The sequence below is a fragment of the Mya arenaria genome, chromosome 11 (genome assembly GCF_026914265.1).
Source record: "Mya arenaria isolate MELC-2E11 chromosome 11, ASM2691426v1".
Classification (NCBI taxonomy): domain Eukaryota; kingdom Metazoa; phylum Mollusca; class Bivalvia; order Myida; family Myidae; genus Mya; species Mya arenaria.
In genome coordinates, this window is record NC_069132.1 from 10,742,225 (window position 1) to 10,765,397 (window position 23,173).

Genomic DNA, 23,173 nt, shown 5'->3' on the forward strand with positions numbered 1-23,173 from the left:
TTGATCTACTTATCTGAGGTGGGAGACATTTGGATCTTCTTTTCTTTGGTGGGAGAAAATTACTTACCAAATCATTTTTGAAATGAAAACGTGTCTGTAATGGTATTTTTGTTCACAGACATTGACGAATGTTTGTCGACGCCATGTTTAAACGGTGGTAGATGTAGCAATGGCGCGAACAAGTACACGTGCACATGTGTAATCGGCTGGACAGGCAATAACTGTGAAATAAGTAAATGAATTATTACCCAAATTAACGATATTGTATTACTTGTTTCGGAGCATACAAAATTGTGTCGGTATTAGAGTTTCTTAAAACGAATTAAACAAGAAGCCTTCACTTGGCAATTGATTTGATTGAACATTATGCAACGCAAAATATGAACATCCATTGACTTTTTAGCAAACAAAAAAACGTGAACACGAAATCTAAATTGAATTCAATTTTTTAACCATTTATAATGTTCATGTTTATCCAGACGTGGATGATTGCGTGAATCATGCGTGTGAGAACGGCGCCACCTGCGTGGATGGTGTGAACATGTACCTTTGTTCCTGTCCGCTTGGATACACGGGTGTACATTGTCTAGATGGTGGAATATTTTTTATTTATTTTTATTTTTTTAAATTATTTCATATTAACGATTAATTTAACAAGATATAAAAATATAAAAGCGTTTAAAGGATGTAGGTGCCACAACGGTGCTAATGCCTCTTTAGGATTATATTTATAAGCAATAAAAATCGAGTCCAAAACCTATTTTGAGTGCCCCCTTACTGTAACCGCTTAGTGCATGTCATCACCTAAGAATATGTTATGCAAATTGATGAAATTTTAATGCAATTAGCCAGTTTTATAACATTAAGTTATAAACCTTTATACACTAAGACATATAAATTGCTTTTATTTCGCAAGTGTATGCTAGTGTAGTGTTAATTAAATAAATCTAGATTTTACTATTATGAGTAGGTAAAGCAAGCCACTTAGAAAAAACATTTCCATTGTACTGCGCAAATGATATCGAGAATAATCTATTTCCCTCGGTTCGTCACCGTTATTTCATTCGCACTATTTTAAACCGCATAGCATCATACGTATCATTTTGTAACCCAGGCGCAATTATTCCTTTAACAAGTCGTGTCAAAAAGGAGATGTGGCGATACCTGATTTCGATCTGTAGGCCTAAACTATAACTTGAAGTATCTTAGTTTCATATAGTATTTTCAAAAACATGTTAAGTAGCTGTCCTCAAACTTGTATCAACAGTTGACCCGCACGCTATTGACGATTGTACTTCCGGTCCTTGTCGGAATGGCGGACGATGTTTAGACGGAGACCACGCGTACACCTGCGTGTGTGTTCCGGGGTACACGGGGCCTGAATGTCAAGAAGGTTTGATGGAATCCCTACATTATGTGGAAAAACACACGACTGTCATTGTCTAATTTTTCCGAACTCTATACGATTTGTAAACATGCAAATCATTCGTATCGAAATTTGATAACGGGGCTTATGAGAAGAGCAATCAGATTTATTTGCAATTTTAGTTCTATACCAACTCTCAGTGAATTCCTTGTAATAATTATTATGGCTTTCATAAAAAAGATTTAATTGATATGTCTCGTAGGCGTTGACGAGTGTGCCGTCCAGCCCTGCCTTCACGGCGGCTCGTGTGTTGACGGCATCAACACGTACACGTGCAAATGTCTGCCCGGGTACACAGGGGTCAACTGTGAAACTGGTATGTGACCAAGATTTAGTACTTCAAATGTTATTTATTCAGCGTTTCTTTTCACAGTAATTAAAGCAATGAAGTTCAAAACTGCTTATGCAGTCAACCTTAAATAAAAAAAAATAATACTTTGATAGAGTTTCGTAATAGGAGAATATGCATGTGACTGTTTAATTTTAAACTTCTTTTTATTACAACGATCGTGAAACAAAGGTATTTCAACATTATATTAATCACTCTCGTTGGCACGATGTTATGAGAGAATGTGGTCTTGTGTTTTGGGGAAAGCCGGAGTATCAGGAGGATACCCACTTGACCGGCTTAGTGACCACAAACCAAACTCACATGCGCCCAGGCCGGGAGTCGAGCCCGTGTCGCCTAGGTGTGAAGCGAGTGCGCCAACAACTCCTCTAACCGGACAACATGATTACTGCACTTATAGTTTCTTTAGCAACCTAACCTTAGAGAATTAAATTTGTTTGACATTGTGCTAGATGTGTTCTCTCCTTTTATAAAGATATTGATGACTGCTCCAACTCACCTTGCAAGAATGGGGGTAGCTGCACTGATGCATTGAACGACTTCTCCTGCAGCTGTGTTGCTGGGTTCACAGATAAAACATGCTCTACAAGTACGAACTGACATGTATTATATTGTTCTTTGTAATTTTATTTCATTGTGAAGAATGACGAAGCAGTTGGTGTAATTAAAAACATATGCATAAAGAAAACTGTTCTGTATATCTGTGTTAGAGACCCAACGGGGATTTGTGTAATTTATTTTACTGTGTCATATGGTATAAAGTAACCTTTACACAGTGTTTTTGCATACATCTGATATTTCCCGATGGGGAGATAAAAAATGCAACTCCAAACACTTCACATCAAGATACATGTATCTGTTCTAGACATCGACGACTGTGCGGCGAACCCTTGTGTGCATGGCACGTGCCAAGACGGGCTGAATAAGTTCACGTGCACCTGTGTCCAGGGCTACGACGGACCCACATGTGATCACAGTACGTCACCGAGTCTTTCATGGCTAGATACACTAACTATTTGCGATTTATTACGCAATGCATCACTTTACGGCTTTCTTCGGCATGGTGTGCTATGTAAGGCTGCATAGAGCCCCTAACGGCGATTAAAGAACCGTGTAGAGCTCCTATTCCATAGAGCTTCCGATGAACTGAACGAGTCAATATGCCTGGTCGTCCCCCATTTACCTCCCTTGTTATAAGATGTCATACATCGGCACACCATGAAAAGCGCAGAGATTTGTTTATTTGCTTTTGTTCTTGAGCTTTACTTTCGATATCAGTACTATAAAAAGTTCATTAAAACGCGTGTTGACCTCTTTGTATTGTTATGATATTGTTATAAGTTGTTTTAACAAACACTTTAACAAACACGGTAAGTTTTCTTTCTTTTTTCTTTCCAGTTAAAAATCCTCTTTGCTTAACATGTCGATTACAGTATTGTCCAAGAGATCATTGTCGCGATTAACAAGGTTTTTTTCTTCGAAATAAAGACGCTCTAGGTCTAGAGCTCACGATGCGTTGCGTGTTCTATGTGGTCCTACACAGTGCTCACAGATATATATATATATATTAATATAAAATAGTAAAAATACCGTTTTAATACTAACAAAAAAAATCGAAAAACATAGTGGAAATAGAGTTTATATTTAAGGAGCAATAACCTAATTTTTTTCAGATGTGAATGACTGCAATCCGTCGCTCTGTAGTAATGGTGGCACGTGTATCGACCTCGTGAACGCGCACATGTGCGTGTGCGCCGCAGGTTTCACCGGCTTAAACTGTGCAATCAGTGAGTACATTCGTGAAGGATACGAAGTAAACATGAATATATTTAATCGATCGTATAAGTGTTTTGTTTAATGAATATTGTTTTGATTTATCTACTATTAATATTAGCCTGTAAATAATAAAATGCACGTATGTTTCTTTTACATACAATTTCTGACAGCAATTTGAGATAGATTAGGAACGTTAATACTGCGAGAATCAGAGAAGTTTCATACTGCTTCTACTTTGATATATTCGGTCAAAAAACATGCTATAACGTATTAAAATATCGGTATTCAAAAACAAAACCGATTAGTCAGGTGTGTTTAAAGTTTTTTGAAAATGTAATTTTTTGCCTACCCTATTATGTCGGTGAAATAGTATTCTTTTATCAATCACAGCGTCAAAAACTTGCTTGATATGGGTAAGGGCCTGGCGTCAAAAGACACAAATATTGATCATCTTTTTGCCACCTTGACCCGCAAAATGTCAAGTTCGACATCAGCCATTTTCTTGACATCCGTGTGAGTTATGCAATGTTTGTTCAGTGGTAACGCGTTGCAAGCAACAGGAACAACTCAATCGACAGAGAAGTGTCAAACCGCTTTTACATTATATATTTGTAAAACAGTCATGCTACAACGCGTGTAAATATCGGTATTACAAAACGAAGCAAATCTGGGTCAATGGTGTTTAACGTTTTTGACAAAATGTAAATCCTTAAAAAACACATATCTTAATCATCGTTAAGTTAATCTTCCAATTCAATCTTTTCTTGACAACCGTGTCAGCTATACATTTTTTGTTCTGTTGAAATGTGTTGCATCAAGATCCGCCCAAGAACTTGAAGTATTAGTGCCTCTAACACAATGAACCATTTCCAGACTGGACACAGGCGCTCTTCGTCGTTTCAATCAGACTAAAAGTCATCTGATCTAAAGTATATAGACCATGAATATGAACACGCCTTTTGCATTTACATGGCTATTACCAACGGATTTTGTTCATAATACGTAATGAAAAAGAGCATGTATAGAGGTTAGATTATTTGATACTGCGCAAAAACGAACTCGGTGAGGTACCCTTTCTTGATATCAGGCGGTTTGTAATAAAACATTGAATACATGTATTTAAAAAAATCAAAAATTAAACGAGCAGTTATTTTTTCAAGAATTAAAGAAAGGTGCACTTTTTTCAGCGAAACACGACGCCGTTTTTCCTGCGAAAAATGACGTTAAAGACGAATTTTAAATAAATAACGTAAAACAAGAGAACGAAAAATATATGTGCGTGAACGTTTTCCCAAAACGCACTTGAGGTTTAAATTTCTTAGCGGTAAACGAAGAATTGGTAAAACTGTCGGTTATTGTAGTTGGAACGCAACATATGGGAGACGTCTCAAAATTGACGTCAGTGGTATATTTTGAGGAGTCATAGTTTCAAAACTGTTCCGAATATTGAAAATGTAAAAACAGTCCCTAATTGGGCATATGCTATTCTATTCGTTTACCAATTTTCAAACAGTAACTCAGTAAAAATCATAGTCGCGTTCCACCTTAATAACTGACCCTGATGAACGTTGCGGTCATACATCGACGTCATGAATGCAAATCATGGTGTCGCGTCATTCTAAACACTGTTAACATTGTGTAATTGTTATCAAATCATAAATATCATAGTTCGAATCACAAGTACTTTAACCTCGAGTGGTGAATGCGAAAAGTTTCTGTGACATTAAATAAAGAAGGAGATAGAACCTTTTCGCTTTCACCCCTCGACCTGGACATTCAAAAAGCTGGTTTGTTACCTTTTTACTTCACCTTTACGTGTTTAACAGGAATAAAAAAAGTATTCAACTTAAACTTACAATAATCATTTGAATTTGGTAGCAGTATCACTGGCTTATTTTATATGGTATAATATAAGTTATATCAGTTTCATATTTTATCATACATTGCAGATATTAACGAGTGCCTATCCAATCCCTGTCTAAATGGGGCTACATGTACTGATGGTATCAATAGTTACACGTGCGCATGTGCAGCAGGATACACGGGCCAGAAATGCCATCTGGGTATGATTATCATTAAAATATTCAAATATGCCATCCATTTAAACGCAGCTAAACATGTACATGTCCCATGCTACAATGTTATCAGCGTTATGATGAAGTTTGATCGGTAGGCTCGAAATCTACTCAGGCGAAGTCTGTGTCCACTTCCCGTTTTGTTATGTTTTATTTTTTCCATAGTGATAAATGCTCATATGTTTGCAATGTTAATGGCCAAAGGCAATATGCCGATTTGCCAACAAATTTTGCTAACCTTGTGTTTTTTTCATATATATGCATCATATGTATAATACCTTATTTGTTTTTATATGTCAAAAACAATCAGACATACATACCTGTTTCGTTTGTATAATGGCAATTCCTCTTGACTTAAATATCATCTGTAAATAAAGTAGTGATAAATAATACAGCAAATTTTCCTTATCCAGTCGACAGTGATGATTGTCAGGCGAACACTTGCGAGAATGGCGGTACTTGTCTGGGTACCCCGGGCGCCCATGTGTGTAAATGTGGCAACGCCTGGGCAGGACCGGCATGTACAGGTAGGCATATATTCTCGGACTTAGTCTGTTCTTAAAACTAACTTTCTTTTCAGTTAAATAATTTTTCACGCATACTATGGTTGATTTATATTGCCATCTCGTCCTGGGATAGGTTGGGCTAACTGATGGCCGCTAATACATGCATCATATATGTGGCGTTGCAGGTTCTTACTCAATTAAAACATATGGTCCACTCTTGCTAGGCTGTCCAAGATGTACCCGGATACGTTTGACTCTTTGGGTATAATCACTTACGAGGGAAAATTTGCCTTTGCCGAACTTTTCCACGCGTTTATATGGACATTGTGGAAAATATATGTAGTCTGAATGGAATGTCAATAGTTAAAGCATAACTTTTGGATGGAACTTTAATGCTTAACTTATGATATTTGTTTAATTGTTGTGCACGCTATGCGACAGTTTGTTGTAGTAGTTTCGGTAAACTAATATTTAATGTATGTTGCTCCAAATAAAAATTAAACAATAGCAATTGTAATTCGGTATGTATTATAATTTCATGCTTATATTGTTTTATTGGTGTGTCGAATGCACTGAAAATCCCTACAAAGCCCTGTAGTAATGTGAAATAGACAATAGGTTGATCTTACTTATGACCATGTTGCGTTGTTGGTTTAGTTCTTACAACATGCAGAATGAGTTAGATTCATAAGATCTCAAATGGAGTTTCATGTTCAAGCATCAAGTGCAAAACACGCAAATACGTTCAAATGCGAACAGCGTATATATGTTTATGACAAGAAGTACCCACTTGGGTAAATTTACACCCAATTAACTCTTGACGTGGGTTTTTGCCCCGAAGGTAAATCTTGCCATATCGCGGGGCTATATTTGATGTGGAATATTTTAATATTAGTTGCAGGAACAAATTTGGAGCAAATCTGCAACTCAACTCCCTGCCAGAACGGCGCCACGTGCATTCATGGCGTCAACTCGTACACGTGTCATTGTAAGACGGGTTACTCGGGAGCAAACTGCGAGCACGGTAAGGACAAGATACGGCATTTTCTACTTTTGGTATGGCAGTATATTTACTTATGTTTCTCCATTTGTAACAAAGTTTTAAAAGGTGAACTAATCATGCAGCCAACTAAAACCCTCTTAAAATCAATTTGTCAAATCCGGCATTGGAAACATCCCTTAATCACCTCTTATTTCAGAATTTTCGTTGTTGTTTTTGCTAATGATGTTACTGTAGTTTTCACTCCATTATTAAATCAATACCTGAAGAGAATTTGTCCGATTGAATTCGTCCATTACTCACTTGAACTGCAAACGTGTAGCAGTGAAGCCGTCAATTCTATCACAACTACTATTTCGTCTTATCATTGCGTCGTCTCTTGTAGACCAATGTCACTCCAATCCTTGCTTGCATGGGGGGACGTGCAAATTGCTCGGCAGTTTGAAGTGTGATTGTCCTTCGGGCTTTACAGGCAATTACTGTGAAACTGGCAAGTATCGGACCTTTTCTTGGTCTTAATGTTAATATATGACGAGTATTACTTTTTTGCTTTTAAAAACTTTAAAAGTCACCGCAAACATTCACATAACACATACTGTTTCCCGGCCACATGAGGCAAGGGACCATGACTGGGTACGGTGATATTACTGCGTCAATCTAACAAATTGTCATTATTTATATTTTGTTTTAGAAATAAACGAGTGCGCATCCGGTCCCTGCCAAAATGGCGGAGTATGCAAGGACGGAGTCAACACGTATACATGCACTTGTCAGCCCGGATTTGCCGGAAATAACTGTGAAATCGGTATACTTTATAGTTTGATCACCATATAATGAACATAATGTCCTTTACCATTCTTAACGAAACAATATATAGTAAAAGGGATTTGATTTACAGGTCTTCGAAACTAAAACTTTTCCCACCGAAATGTCCCACACAAATGTGTGATATTATTTCAGATTTGTTAAATATTCATCTGTGAGCCTATTTTGTAAGCCTGTTTTGTATACCCGAAGTCTGTATATTGCTGAAGAAAATGCCTAACACTATTTTTGCTGCTCATCAAGTACAGTCCAAAGACAGAGTCTTTTTCAGAACACTAGAAAAGTTCATCCTTTGAGCCATTCGGAACTACTCGGCTATTTCCATCGAAAACAACCTCGGATGTATATGGACGGTTCATTATGTCAGAAATCTATACAGTTTAACTACGCTGCAAGCAGATCGCGTAGTTATTTCAATTCAGCAGTTAAACTTTATGACTTTGCTCTTGGGAATCTTAATTATGTATGCAAGTAAACATCTCACTGGCAATCAATTTAAACTTTAACAAATTAAAAGTAATAAAAATTACACGTTAAAACACTACTTATAGTTAATACTGCTATTATTTTTTTTTTCAAACTACTTCTACTGATTGAACCGGCATACATCCAAGGTCGTTTTCGATGAAAATTGACCGAGGAGTTCCGAATGCCTTTGGACACTAGCAAACTACGTTTTGGATCTTCAAATCATTCGGAAAATGATAAAGTTGCGATATTTACGGAAGAACATCACTATATTAAACACAATAATCGTGTCCATAACACTCGAGGGTCGTATCCAGGAATTGACGTTTGATGGGGCGTAACCTAGGGGCACAACATCTTGACATTCGCCATTCCCTCGGAACCGAAATTTAAACGATTAAAAATATTGGCAGGGGCTTTTTGGGGTACTCGCCCAAAATCTTTTTAACAATTTTCTAGTCCGAAATAGTTTATTTTTTATTTTATTTTATTAATTATTTTCTCCGATATTGACATAAAAAGTAAATTTGGACTATTAAAGGGCGAGCTGGGGTCCGCTAGTGCTCTCAACGGCTAGCACAAGGAGCACACCACAACTCAAAAAAGGGCCGTTACCGATGCTGGAAAAAATCCTTGCCCAATTATTTGCATGTCCCTTTTTAAATGAAAAACGTAAACAATGTTACAGTGCACTGTTTTCTTTTACGTAAAATGTGAACATGAAGCGTCATGCAATAAAACATGATCAAACTGAAGATTTCACATTGTGGCTTATGTACTGATGTATGTTAAAGATGTAGACGATTGCGCATCCTCGCCCTGCGATAAAGGCGCCACGTGTAAGGACGGGTTTAACGCGTATACGTGTCAGTGTGCGCCAGGCTACCATGGCGACAAGTGCCGCGCAGGTAAGACTGCATGATTCTAAATCGTCCTCATAGCACTGAACAATTTAATGGCATATCTTTAGCCTACTAGGTTTTTGTCCCGCTTTAGCACTTCCTAAAATATATATGTAATGTACTTTTCTAATTAAGATCTTAGCTTTTGTTGTAATCTTTCCTTAAAATTGTAACAATGTAATTCACGTTTTGTCTCAGAAATCAACGAATGTCTTTCGTCGCCATGTGTAAACGGAGGCACGTGTTATGATGACGTCAACAAGTACACGTGCACCTGCCCTCCCGGATATGCCGGGACACGCTGTGAAATCGGTATGATAATATATGCCTGTTTTATAGTTTAATCAGTTTCCGTATGAAAAAGAGTGAATCAAATTCATAGAACAACCATTTTGATAAATAAGTCACACGGCAAAAAACGCACGTTTCTTGTTTGGGATATCAAGGCGTCAACTGTTAGTGCTGAAAGACTCAATATAGCGAAGAAAGGGAATATACAGAAACTGTTTTAGTGACAAAAGGTTAAGCTCTACACTCACTCTGAATAAAATGACAACTGTTAGTTGAGGACAAAATCAGTTCTGCCTTTGTCAACGTGATTGTCATTATTTCCGTTGTCTAAATAATTATTCACCATTACAACAAAAACAAGAGGCAACAAAACTCACCGAATTTCGACCGTTTGTTCTCATGTAACTGTATCTGTTCTAAGGTATATCTTAAAAGGCTTTCATAACACTTGCGGTTTACCACATTGTTACGACAACCAGATGTTAAAGTGAAAGATAAACTAGAAACAAAATTAAACAACAACACATTTTATTTACTAACAGTTAAACATAAGAAATTTCAAATAATTTGAATAACTGGAATAACAAGTAATAATATCCAAAGGTTCACAAAATATCTCCACTGTTCCTGGAATGTTTAATGTTCATGTCAACCAAATTAAATGCACATGAAATATTGAACACATATATGAACTCTTTTAAAATCCAACAACTCTTTCAGAATAATTTCAGGATAAATAACAGGATAGTTTAATTAAATCCAAGATTTTAGAAATGTTTTAGCACTGGTAAAACTTTTATAGAAACTTTAATTTTACCCAAAGACCACTAATCCAATACACGTTTGCCCCATAAGAATGTTCCTGAACATACCACAAACATTCTCAAGAACTTGATCTCAATTTATATAAGAATTTTGTTTATTTAAAAAAAAAGAATGTATCAAACAAACTAGAACATTCTGAACAAATTCTGATGAAAACATTCTGAATTAATCTAATTTACAATAAAACTATGGTATTTAATAGACAGCAGAGTACTAAATTTAAAACAGATAAGCACAATATAGTAAATTATAAGTTATATGCCGTTGTTCTTCTTACGCAGACGTTAATGAGTGCGTTTCCCTACCCTGCGTTCACGGAAGTACCTGTCACGACCTGGTTAACGGCTTCCTGTGTGTCTGTCCAACAGGATTTACCGGACATACCTGCCAAAAAAGTATTCCTTTCTGCTATGCATAACATTTAACGACTTCTTAGCTCCATATTAAGGTCGTAAAACAGCAAGGTTGTATTTAATGTTAATCTAACTTTAGCAAAAGTATGACCAATAAAGAAAATTTTCAATAAACACATGCTAACGTGTGGTCTAATTTGATTTTTTTTTAAAGTGTGGGTATTGTGATTATGATATTTATGATGTCCACACACAGATATTGACGATTGTGTGCCGAGCGCTTGTGAGAACGGCGGCACATGCTTGGACGGAATGAACACGTTCTCGTGTCTGTGCGCGAATGGCTGGAGAGGGAAGCGATGCCAAAACAGTGCGTGACCAAGTTTACCCAGTAACAGATTAACGTTAAGAAGAGAATGGAAGATTATAATGTATCTTTGATTAACAGTATGACATGTGTATAAAATAACTATTTGATATATGTTTTATTTTATAGCAGTATCATTACTGAATAAATTACATCGCAACGTTACGTAGTCTAAATAAAAGAAATCGCAGCATTTTTAGGAATTGTACTTTTTATTAGTACTTTTGATAGGAGTGAACTATTACACTGTGACAGCAATCAACTACTGTTTCAGTTAGTATACTAAAGATATATTTTGCCGTATATTGTTTAAAGGAACACAGACGAGTCCATGTGCGTCTTTGTCATGCAGAAATGGAGGACAATGTGTCACTAGCGACACAGCAGCTCACTGTGTGTGCGCGGATGGCTATACAGGAGCTTCTTGTGAAGCAGGTATCCCTGGATAAATGTATTCAATAAAAACTGCTGTGAACAAGGCATTAACAAAATGTGTTTTTCAAACAATCAATTTGGGGTTGTATTAAAATAAGATAAATAAATAGTATTCAACTCGATAGTTTTTATTTATTTTCTTCTGTTCTATGTTTTGTTATAGTTTCGGGTAGTTTGTCTTAAGACATCGTTGAAATGTTCTGTATTTAGATATCGATACGTGCCAGCCCGACCCCTGTCAAAACGGAGCTACATGTACAACGGTCGGACACGATTACACGTGCGCCTGTATGCCAGGCTATCAAGGCAAAAACTGCGAGATAGGTATGATAAAATTATGTTTGCATTTACCTGAATCATATGCTCTTCAAACTAAGTAAAACGCACCTGCATATGTGTACGGGATAGTAACTTGCTTCCCAGGTTTGCCATAACTCATTTATTAAATGGCAGTATTGTACCATTGACGTTCCGGTAGTTATATTTCTCTTTGCTGATATAATCGCTTGCATACAGACGTGAACGAGTGCTCGACGTCGCCTTGTAAGAACGGCGGCACGTGTGTGGACGACATTAACAAGTTCACGTGCACCTGCCCCCCAGGCTACACTGGACCCTTGTGCCAGATAGGTGTGTATAAAAATGCGAGTTTCCATGTTGGGATTGTTTTTCCCTAATTGTTCTCGTATATTTGTATTCACGATTTAGTACTGACCAAGCCTATTCAAATTACTTAAATTATTCTGCGCTTGTACGTATAAGCGAAGAAAATTTTAAAAAGCGCCACCGCCATTTTGAACTTCATTGTAACTTCTTTCTATCAAATCTGTTATAGACATAGACGAGTGTGAAAGCATGCCTTGCCGGCACGAGGGTAAATGCACGGATTCCGTAAACAAGTACACATGCACCTGCAAGCAGGGGACCGCGGGACCCAACTGTGAACACGGTGCGCATGTCGGAATCAATTAATAAACTCGGTTTGACCAGATTTCATTCAAAAGCTCATGTGTGTTAAAATCGTGCATATGTATACTTATTTTTCTCATACGTATCAGCATGATGATCTTTTATTCCAGAGTTTAACGTGTGTGCTAGCAATCCGTGTAGGACCGGTGCCACATGCGTTCCTTATCAAAACACCTTCAAGTGCCTCTGTCCCAGCGGCTGGGTGGGAGACCGCTGCCTCTACCGTAATCACAACATTGTAGCATTATTCTGCCATTAAATCTTTGTCCGTTTATTCCCTTTTTCGTGTCCGCCCCGAGGCTACTAAAAAGGACATATTTTGATTGAATTGGTAAAAATGTTTTCCAGCGATGGCGATGTTGGAATTTCAAGAATGGCAAAAAAGTGAATCACATTAGACGGACGTGCGGAGCGAGGGTTCAATACACAAACCTCCAGGGTCAATATCACACACAATATCGAGTCTAGATTTAATCCATTTTTGTCCACTCCATAACTCTTCATCCGGCAGAAATATTGCAAAATAACATGGCATGAAATGGTCAAGGTGACGTTCAGAGCTAATATTCTAGCCCTGAAGGTTAAGGTTACACTTATGACTTATAGGTCATAAATCATGTTTTATGTGTCGAAAATAAAAAGGATTTTTCTCCGCTCAATAACTCGTCAACCAATGAAAGGATGTTGCAATTACTTGGCGTAAATGTTTAGCGCATCGAGCGAAAGTGAATAAGGAATGATCCAGACACCTCATTCATAGTCACATGTTTATTCATACAACTGAGTTTATGTTTACCACAAACTTATTTTCCTTCACACTCTGTCCTATCTTAACAAAGCCCTTAAAGTTATCGTTTCAAATTTGCATTTCCCTTCAAAATAAATTATGTTCTCCGTTACTTCGCAAATGGTACGAGTTGTCTCTACATTAAGCTTAAGTGTTGATTTTCCAAACGCCGCCAAATCCTTGTTACGTATATGACTGTTATTATCAATTTGAAAAAAAAAATGAAATAATGGTTTTATGAGTTACTGTAAGCAACTTGTACCTTTAAAGTTCGACGAATTTATGTTTGATGGGTGCATGTATTATTATTATTATTATTATTATTATTATTATTATTATTATTATTATTATTATTATTATTATTATTATTATTATTGTCAACATACATTGGCCTGACTTTATTTGCAAGGTAATGTGTTTGTTCATACAGAGGCGGAAACGAACGAGTGTAGCTCGAATCCCTGTCAGAACGGTGCAAGTTGTCATGACGACGTTAACGACTATCTATGCATCTGCACTTCCGGCTGGACAGGAAAAGACTGCCACGTTGGTCAGTATGACAAACAATGCAAATAAGCAACCAGCATTGAGATAAAGTAAAACATTCACGGGTTGTATGTGTGGTGCAGGTTCATTGTTATACTAACATTCATTCATCGATCCTTGAAATGTTTATATATCTTTGCAATTAAAATATGGACGATACCTATTAAAATAATAGTGTAACGTTCCACTGTAGGCGGACATGCGTTCATAGTGCAACGTTCCACTGTAGGCGGAAGTGCGTTCATAGTGTTACGTTCCCCTGTATGCGGAAGTGTGTTCATAGTGTAACGTTTCCCTGTAGGCGGAAGTGCGTTTATAGTGTAACGTTCCGCTTTAGGCGGAAGTGCGTCCATAGTACGTTGTTGAACTTGTTGCAAATTGGCATAGCCAGTTGTATATGTCCAGTGGACCCCTTCAGCGTCGAGCATGATTTTCTCTGAAGGGATCTGTTGGACTTGTTGGCCTCGCACGTTTTTAAAGTATTGGTTATATTTCACACTTATCATATTTCAATAAATCAAAGATAAGTTATTGTTCATACATTAAGTAAGCAAGATTTTCTGGTTCGAAATTTCAGCAAAGGACGAGTGCACACCAAACCCATGTTTGCACAGCGCCACGTGCACAGATCATCACAATAATTACACGTGCACATGCCCTCCGGGATATACAGGCAGAAACTGTCAGAAAGGTGGGTGCCTTTTTGTCAAACGGTTTGGTTTAAAATTGGTGTGTTTATCACAATTGTACTGTATTTTAATGAAACATTATTATAAAATTTCATAGTTACTTGAAAAGTCTATTCGTTTTCCGAAAAATACACTGTTTTACAGAATATTAAATTGGACAGTTACATGCACTTGTGCGATATTAATTGTTAAAGACTCAGTTTGTATATGACGAGCATCTCTCTGATCAATATAAAGGTATCGGCTTATGTGTTATTATAGACATAGATGACTGCAGCTCAAACCCTTGCAAGAACGGGGGCAGCTGTCTGGACCTGGTGGACAATTTCCAGTGTCTCTGCACGCCTCAATACACAGGATACACGTGTCAACTACGTAGGTGTTTATTCCTACACTATAGATAAGAATTTATATCAATCTACCAAGCGTTCTTTTTGGTTTCATAATATAGTGATCACATGTATTGTTAAAAATGTTTTGACTGAACTATATTTCCTTTTTCAGCGCGACAGGACCTCATCCAATTGCGATTGGACCCCACCCATCAACAGATAAAAACACTAACCGATAGTGTAAGTTTATTACATAAGCCCGTGCCTAATGGATACAAGCAATTTGTAATTATATATGGGCATGAAAATTAAATGTATTGATCTGAAATTTGCAAGAAGTATACCGGATATGTTAAATGTATTGTATACGAAGTTTCTTAGTTCTATGTGCAATGATATTTGAATTATGAAAAAAATCAACGTAATTCTGGATCAACCCTCTTATGTCAAGGAATATACGTTTGCATTGACTTTGCTGTTGAACAATGCACTTTTTTAAAGAATCCTCCAACGTTCCTGGACAACGGTCTCCCGGAAGTGGTACGTTGCCAAGTGAATACCACGTGTCAAGTAGCCCTAGAGGTGAAAGGCAAGTCCGGACTCCCGTAAGTTGAATAATGATGCATGGAACGGTGCAATAAAAACATATCAATTAACAAGTATGATTTGTAGGAATTTCCAAAATTCTGTCAACTAAGGTAGAAACTTTATGTAGCAGACTCGTATCCCCTATGTTTGTTTAATACTGAATGTCTGTTGACACACACTAATCATGAAAACGGACATATGTCATAAAACATAAACAGCACCAACAAAAACATCAACAGCGACAAAACAATAGTACTATAGATAATATTCATCATCTTTAGCAGCAGCACCGGCAGCAGTAGCAGCTTTAGAAGAGCCTTTAAACTTATCCTCCTCCTCCTCTTCTTCTTCATCATCATCATTATCATCATCATCAGCAGCAGCAGTAACAGTAGCAAAAGCAGCAGCAGTTGCAGCAGTAGCAGTAGCAGCAGCAGCAGAAGTAGAAGCAGCAGCTGCAAAACTTATAGTTGGCCTACTTTTACTATTTGACAGTCCTTCAGTCAAGCCGGGCCGACAATCCCCTGGTTTAAGGGTTCAGGGTATCGATATCGGGGAGAGGAACCCGCCTGTCTGTAACTGTAGCATGTGCGTCTACATCACCAGCATCCACTACCAGCCGACCGCCATTGGCACGTTCAACTGCTGTGTTCAGACACTGGACTACAGCGGGTAAGATTCCTAGCTCTCACTGACCGTGCTATGGTGGTTTCCCTAACATTTACCAATGCCGATACCTCGATGGGTTTAATGTTTGTTTCTTCTAGCTATATGTCCCTCGTTTGGTGTTTGATTGACCTTCATCCTTGTGATCTTAGGCATTATTTTGGTTAAAGATTAGGCTTCTTTGGATTGTGACTGTAGTTTTCAGTATATTATTGACACTATTTTTATATTAAACCTTGTCTAAAGGGGAGTAGTGATATGCGTATTTTGTCGTGTACACACTTAGTTTAAAACTGATTATCTACATTTACTGATGAGTGTTATAATTACATTTTAATGTGGTATTTATTTCAGAGTAAACGCAGACGAACTATGCTTTCAAATTGGTACGTATATTTGTATTATCATAGACGTCAAAGGATACTACCGATAAATTAACATGACGCGAATGGAAGCCGAGCTCCAACTTATCACTTGTCGGTGCTTGTGAACGTGATTTATTGTTTATTTAATGGCGAAGTAGTATGGGTTAATTGAACGGCTGGATGACAATAGGCGTCGTGTGCATAACATAGTTTGTTATTTTGGTAAGTCTGTTGTAATGGTACTATTTTACTGGGGATGACACAATAATATTTTTGTCATTTCAGAATCTTTCCCAGCGGTGAGTATTTGATTTCCATAAATGTGCAATATTTTATAACATAAATATTTAATTATGGCTTCATAGCCTTACTACAATATTTATTTCGCAAGTATGTACACTTTACAGTTTTTAAAAAAAATAATTTCTGGTACAATCATTTAAAATGATAACGAGTCCACTTCGATTTCCAGGTGCCCGGGAACCCACCTGGAATGCCGGGCACTTCCGGTGGCCACTTTCTGTCGCCGCCCCACAACTCCACCATGTCGTGTGCCGCCAGTCGTCCGTGTTCCTTCATCATTGAGACTCACAAACAGTCGGGACAGGCTTGGTAATGTTAACATCGACACACACACATTGTACACCATTTTAATAAAAGTGCTGAAAGCAGTGGGTTGTTTACGGCGTTGAAATACAAGTGAGAATGCACTAGAATTTCATGTTAACCATCCATTTTAAAACTGAAATCCGGATGTTCGCTAAGAATTAAAGAAAATCGAATGTCTAGATAGAAATGTCATACTATTTTATATTCAGTTACTAATGTTTAATAATACAGGACAAACGATGAAATTAAGTAAACAGATGAATAAGTTTCATTTTCCACAAACTTTGATTAAAGATCATACCTCTCTGCAGTTATCTGTTCTTACTACTTTACTCTGGCGTATGTGATTCCGCGTTAGCGGCCAGGACGCGGGCGTATGTAATAGATCAAACAATATATAAGACATTTGTTTTACGTATGCGGACATTGGAGGCGGACAGCGTGCGTATTGAATATCGGTCTTTATGGACATGCATTTCGATTTCAGTCAATAACTTTTTTAAATCATTTTTTCTTAAAATGAACAAAATAATTTGACCATGTTGTTTTGCATTTAGCGCGGACCTACACGATACTGGAGACGGAGGTAGAGTGCAGGTGATCAAGATGGCGCCGGACGGTCAGGTGGGCACGTGCAAGTACGAGGTTGCGTTCACACCCCCGAGCTCTCAGACCGGACAACACACCATTTGCGTGCAGTAAGTTGTGTACAGTAATGTTTTACTTCGTTTTAATATATGTGGCGTTTTTCTGCTTACTTTAATATAACAATTAGCATAGGTTATTTGGGACAATTTTCTCTCCCCAAGGTATCTGCATAACCCGTATATTCGACTAAGAAAGTGGCTTTTTATCTTTAACTACAGCAAGCATGCTCCTGGCCTCATGCCTCGGATTCGTCTCCCTTCTTCGCAGGTCCTGGTTCCCGGTTATCTCCCTTGGACTAATCTACAAGCTGGATCCCAGTACCGAACGATACCACATATATAACCGTGGGTAAAACGCTGTTCTGGCGAACCAAACATTCCCCTACCTTCATGTATTGACACATGCTCATCACTATTCTGTCATTACAGATCAGAAACCAATCCAGACGACACGCTATGTACTAAGGTCAACGTCAAGTCGTCTTCTGAAATAGGTACAGAAGCTGGTGTTTATATATTGAGGATTTTAGTAAAAGTTGCAATTAAATGGTTAACATCTTAGTTATAAATATTTTAAAATGTACATACTCGTTTTTCACAATTTGGTTTGTTTATAATTGGCTCATAGAAACGTCCATGAGCCAGTGCAGCGCCGTTCACTGTGAGCACGGGTTCTGCGACTCCTCAAATTCGCCCGCCACGTGCAGATGTCGACCCGGTTACCATGGAACATTGTGCAAGATAGGTACGTATTATTACTCGTTTTGTAACTCTGGTCACGTATATACGGATATTGCATTCATATTAAAACATATATCACCATAATCATTGTAGTTGTTTATTCCTACAATTAACACTACGGACAATCAGATATCACACATATGTGACTAAGCCTCTTATTTATCACTTCACTGCAAATACTAACATATTCAAGAAAATCTCATAAACAGAATATAAATGTATCAACTCCTTTTTCAGCAAGCAACTGTTCCATAGGATCCATACCGAAGTCTGTCAAGTGTACAAAGGGGGAAGAGTGTAGCGTCCGCTTTATTATAACCGGCAGGTACTGCATAGGACATTTCCATTTCTATACACATGTTATCGTAGAAGTTGTCCGTCATAAGTTTAAAGGGTACCCTCATCAGTTATTTTATGAAATATGTTCTAGAAATTTCTTTCAGGGGCATTTACATAACAAATTATTGGTATTTATGTAAATTATATGATTTAACATGTGTTCACCCTGAATGTTTGGACAATGATCCTGGTGCCATTAAGTCCATAGTTGGTTTGGCAGACTGGTGGGTTTGTTCCTGTAGATTTTATTAGTTGATAAATTTCAAGAATTTTACAATGTTTTCAGCGTTGACGTTCCGGCGGTGACGCCAATTGGGGACGTGTTGACGGTGAAAGTGACGCCTGACAACAATGACGTCTTTACGTACTACACGACGGTGCACGTACTGAGACCCGCCAATACGCCACGTGTCTGTCTGAACATCACTGTGGCCGACAGGAACAGACTTGGGTAAATCACAGAGTTACATTTAAAACACTTGAATACACTTGTTGCTTAACGTCTTTGTATACACAATATAATTTCAGATTTTAATTACAATGTGTGGTCATCATTTATTATAATCTGAAAAACAAAAAAGTAATATTAATGATACAATTTCAATTCTAAGTACCAGTTATCTGGTCAATAGTAAGTTATACAAGGCGATTTAATAATACTGTAAAATATGTATTGCAGAAAGTGTGCCACATCTACTTGTATACAAATATCATACAGTCAAGTATCCACTTCTGCACCGAATGTAAGTATCCTATTCAACAACAGCAATCCATTAAGTTTTTAAGGCATCAACAAAACATATTCTTATAGTTAACCAAATAATGTCTACTATAACAGAGCTTCCCTTCCGCCCCGCCGGTGTTTGACTGTAAAGCCGGGACTGACGAGTGCCCACCGGTGCTTCTCACAAGCCAGCCTGACCCGGATGGATCATGGTAGAATCATTCAGATATATAACTTTTTAAATACCCGGTATATGTCTGATTTTAGAAAAAAAAACAACAACACGAAACACTGTTTTTGTCTTCACTTGTGTTTCAACCTATATTTAAAGGCATTATGATGCACTCTTTTAATATGTAAAAAAATCAAATTGACTCTTATAATCGTGTGTTCATTTAATTTACTTAATATGTACCTTGCAAAAGAAATAAAGCGCAATAATGGTATATATGTCTCCCCGAATATCCTGCTCCAGCCCTCTGCTGTCCGTTCACCCTGAGTCCACTGTGGAGAACGTGCACCTGTCTGATAGCCAGGCGGTGGACGGCCGCTGCCTCACTACCGCCGTCTTCAGACCCGGAAGTGGCGGCGGACACGAGCAATTGTGTGTCACCACCGGGAGGTATTGTTGTAACTTCTGTTTCTAACTATTTTCTAGCTTAATGTCGCTAGAATCTATCAAAGTCCAATTGTACGGTTTTTTTTATATTTCATACAAAGCCATGGTAGTTCAGTTGAAGTTTTAAAGATTTACTAATCACTAGTACTTTCAAGTTGACCATTAAGTCAATTTATTATATGCCATAATGCATATCTAAAATGTGTTACGGTGGTACATGTATAATGTTTTATTCCAGCGATGTAGCTTGTCTAGCAACAGACGGCGGGAACGAGCCATGTACTTCCGGACAACCCACAAAAGGTGATGTAACTTAACATGCTCAGTTCATAAAAAATATTATTGAAATTTTGAAACGGAAAATGGATATTTATTTGTAATTTACCTTAATTTGCTTAGACAAGATGCGCTAAATGTGATCTCGTACTTATCTTGATTTTATTCTTTCTTTTTCAGTGCGGGAAAAGGCAGTAAGTATAAAGACAACTTCGTAAGACGAGAAGTAATGAGAAAGTTGAAGAGTTGCGTCCCATTTCATTTACGGGAATATTAATAGCAGTAACGCACTTGGATAGTGTAAAAGGCTATGTGTCTCATGTTTAGTTCATAGTTTAAATCAATTTATCTTAACTCTTTTTTTAAAAATGGATAACGAATAAGTAAATGTATATAGATTACGGTTTGACCCAGTATTGTTACCTCGTTCGAGGGGAGTCTAACAAATATCCCGGCTGGGCGTCGAACCGAGCATTTGGATGAGAGGCGGCCACTTATGCCAGTAAAACTAATTTAACGTATACACGTTGTTGTTCATTCTAGCGGAAGCGAGTTAAGGAAGGCTACGTTAGTTGCAAGTGTCTGGTAGACGACAAGGAAGTTGATATAATACAGAAGAAGCCCGTCCCCCAGCCTCGCCACATGGTCAAGGCGGCGAGTTTCGGTGCTGGTGGAATGGCGGGAACCATGGTCGTCGGCGTCATTATGTATCTTATCATTTCGCGATTCCGAAAGCCACCGGATGCTGATGATCTGGTGGGCATGCCTTCTGTCCGGCAGGTGTCGGTACGCCCTGGCTCATCCAAACCTCCTCTGTCCCCGTCCCCGAAGTTTGCCCGCGCGTCGTCCCCGCCTCATCGGATACACCCACTCCTGAGGAGACAACAGGATAACCTTCGGCCGATGCCAAAAAGCATGGACTTCTGAGGATCAATGTAGAACAATGAACTATATAGTGATTTTGAACCTTTACAAATAATATATATATGTATATATCTGAATAAAGCATACTATTGCACATCATCAAGTGTTCTCAATATGGTACCCGACCAGACCAGTACATCAATACCGGCTGGTTCCTTTGGGGATATTAAGTTGGTTGGAGTGACCCAGCAGAGGAGCATTTCATTCAAGGTTGGCCCCGTTCCAATGAAAATCATAAGGCTTAAGATCGTTTGAAGGCATATCTCCGTAATTGGCGTATATTGTTTTTCAGTAAAAAAATATCGTAATGCCATTTAACCTATCAATATCGTATATTGATTCTGCTAGTAACCGATCACTCATAAGCAGCGTAAGGTGTTTCATCTTAAACACCGGCTAAAAAAAGCCGGAAGTTGAATTCACACAAAAATACATGTATTTTATCACAATTACGAAATAACGAAATGATTCTCTCACTGAGACGCAAGACTCCAGACGATTCTTCAGCAAGGTTAAAACATGTCATTGTGTATTTGAGGTGATTCAGTATTACAACTATTTGAAGTATTTCGTGTAAAAATATTTCTAATTTTACGGTGGGTGTATATATACATATACCCTATCATGTTACCTAATTCTTTTCCGTAATCTGACTCAATATCTTCATTGTCACGAGTCCAAAAATACCACATGTATTTATAAAGCATTTTTAGAAAATTATATATATTATATGGCAATCTTTCACCTAGATAATAGTAATGATTTAATTATTGGGAGTCGTTCAAATGCCTTTTATCGTAACATTTATTTACGTTATCCTTTAGTTAATAAATATAAAAGATCGAGACGTTCATAAACATTATATCTGCTGATATATGCTTCAAACAAACAACTTAAAGGAACTCTCTCATACTTGTTTCCTATATTTAAAAAAACATACAGTCAGTTTATTAAATGCCAAATAGTCACAAAACAGCATGTCGCTTTTCGGCAAATTAAAGCATTTTCCAGGAACCATATACTGATAACAAATCAAAATTCAGACATGACAATAGAAGGTCACATATAGCTCCTCGCATATTACACAAAATAAAAATATGCTTACATAATATGTGCGAAAAAAATGAATATTTTCAATCATTTTTTTTCTGTTCGTGTTTAATGTGATTACACTGCATATTACAATGGTTAGTCGTCATTAGAAATTCACATAAGAGCTTTTTATTCTTAAATATAATAATAATAAAAAAATGACAAAATACTTATAATTTTGCCTAGTTGCTTTGTAGTAACGCTGTAGAACATTCGCTGTTTCAGACTTTGATTTACGGGTTACAGTTAAAACAATACAGATTGTAAAGGACTGCAATGCATGTTTGAGAGTGTTTTTAAAATATTGTTATTCATCTATGAGAGAGCCTATTTTAAGACTGCAATACATCTGTGAGAGAAACACGTTAAATGACTGCAATACATCTGTAAGAGAGTCTTTATAAAAGATATCAAAAAATATGTGAGAAAGCCTATTTTATTTCTCAAATAGATGTCAGAGAGAACATTTAAAAATGCAAGGAATACGAGAGAGTTCCTCATAAAAACTGCCATGCAATTGTGAGAGGGTCTTTTAAAATAACTGCAAGGAATCTTTTAGAGAGTCCCTTTAAAAAACTGCACTAAATATATTTAAAAATCCATTAAAAGACTGCAATGATTATGTAATCATGCCCCCATCACACTAGGCCACGTTCCCACTA

At 37.4% G+C, this 23,173-nt stretch overlaps 1 protein-coding gene across 1 annotated transcript; it reads left to right on the forward strand.

The window, feature by feature from the left end:
* Positions 1–2,594: 2,594 nt before the first annotated feature.
* LOC128208314 (fibropellin-1-like) lies at positions 2,595–21,518 on the forward strand. The gene is made up of 33 exons (XM_052911872.1): positions 2,595–2,751; positions 3,449–3,562; positions 5,501–5,614; positions 6,040–6,153; positions 9,220–9,333; positions 9,526–9,639; positions 10,725–10,838; positions 11,053–11,166; positions 11,479–11,598; positions 11,809–11,922; positions 12,115–12,228; positions 12,434–12,547; positions 12,678–12,791; positions 13,785–13,904; positions 14,478–14,591; positions 14,851–14,964; positions 15,094–15,161; positions 15,423–15,526; positions 16,005–16,181; positions 16,530–16,561; positions 16,826–16,839; positions 17,013–17,152; positions 17,707–17,847; positions 18,226–18,290; positions 18,425–18,541; positions 18,775–18,862; positions 19,163–19,327; positions 19,556–19,619; positions 19,715–19,812; positions 20,076–20,222; positions 20,458–20,522; positions 20,676–20,689; positions 21,039–21,518. The coding sequence occupies exons 1-33, from the start codon at positions 2,595–2,597 to the stop codon at positions 21,420–21,422; spliced, it is 3,762 nt and encodes a 1,253-aa protein (XP_052767832.1). The 3' UTR covers positions 21,423–21,518.
* The last annotated feature ends 1,655 nt before the right edge of the window (positions 21,519–23,173 follow it).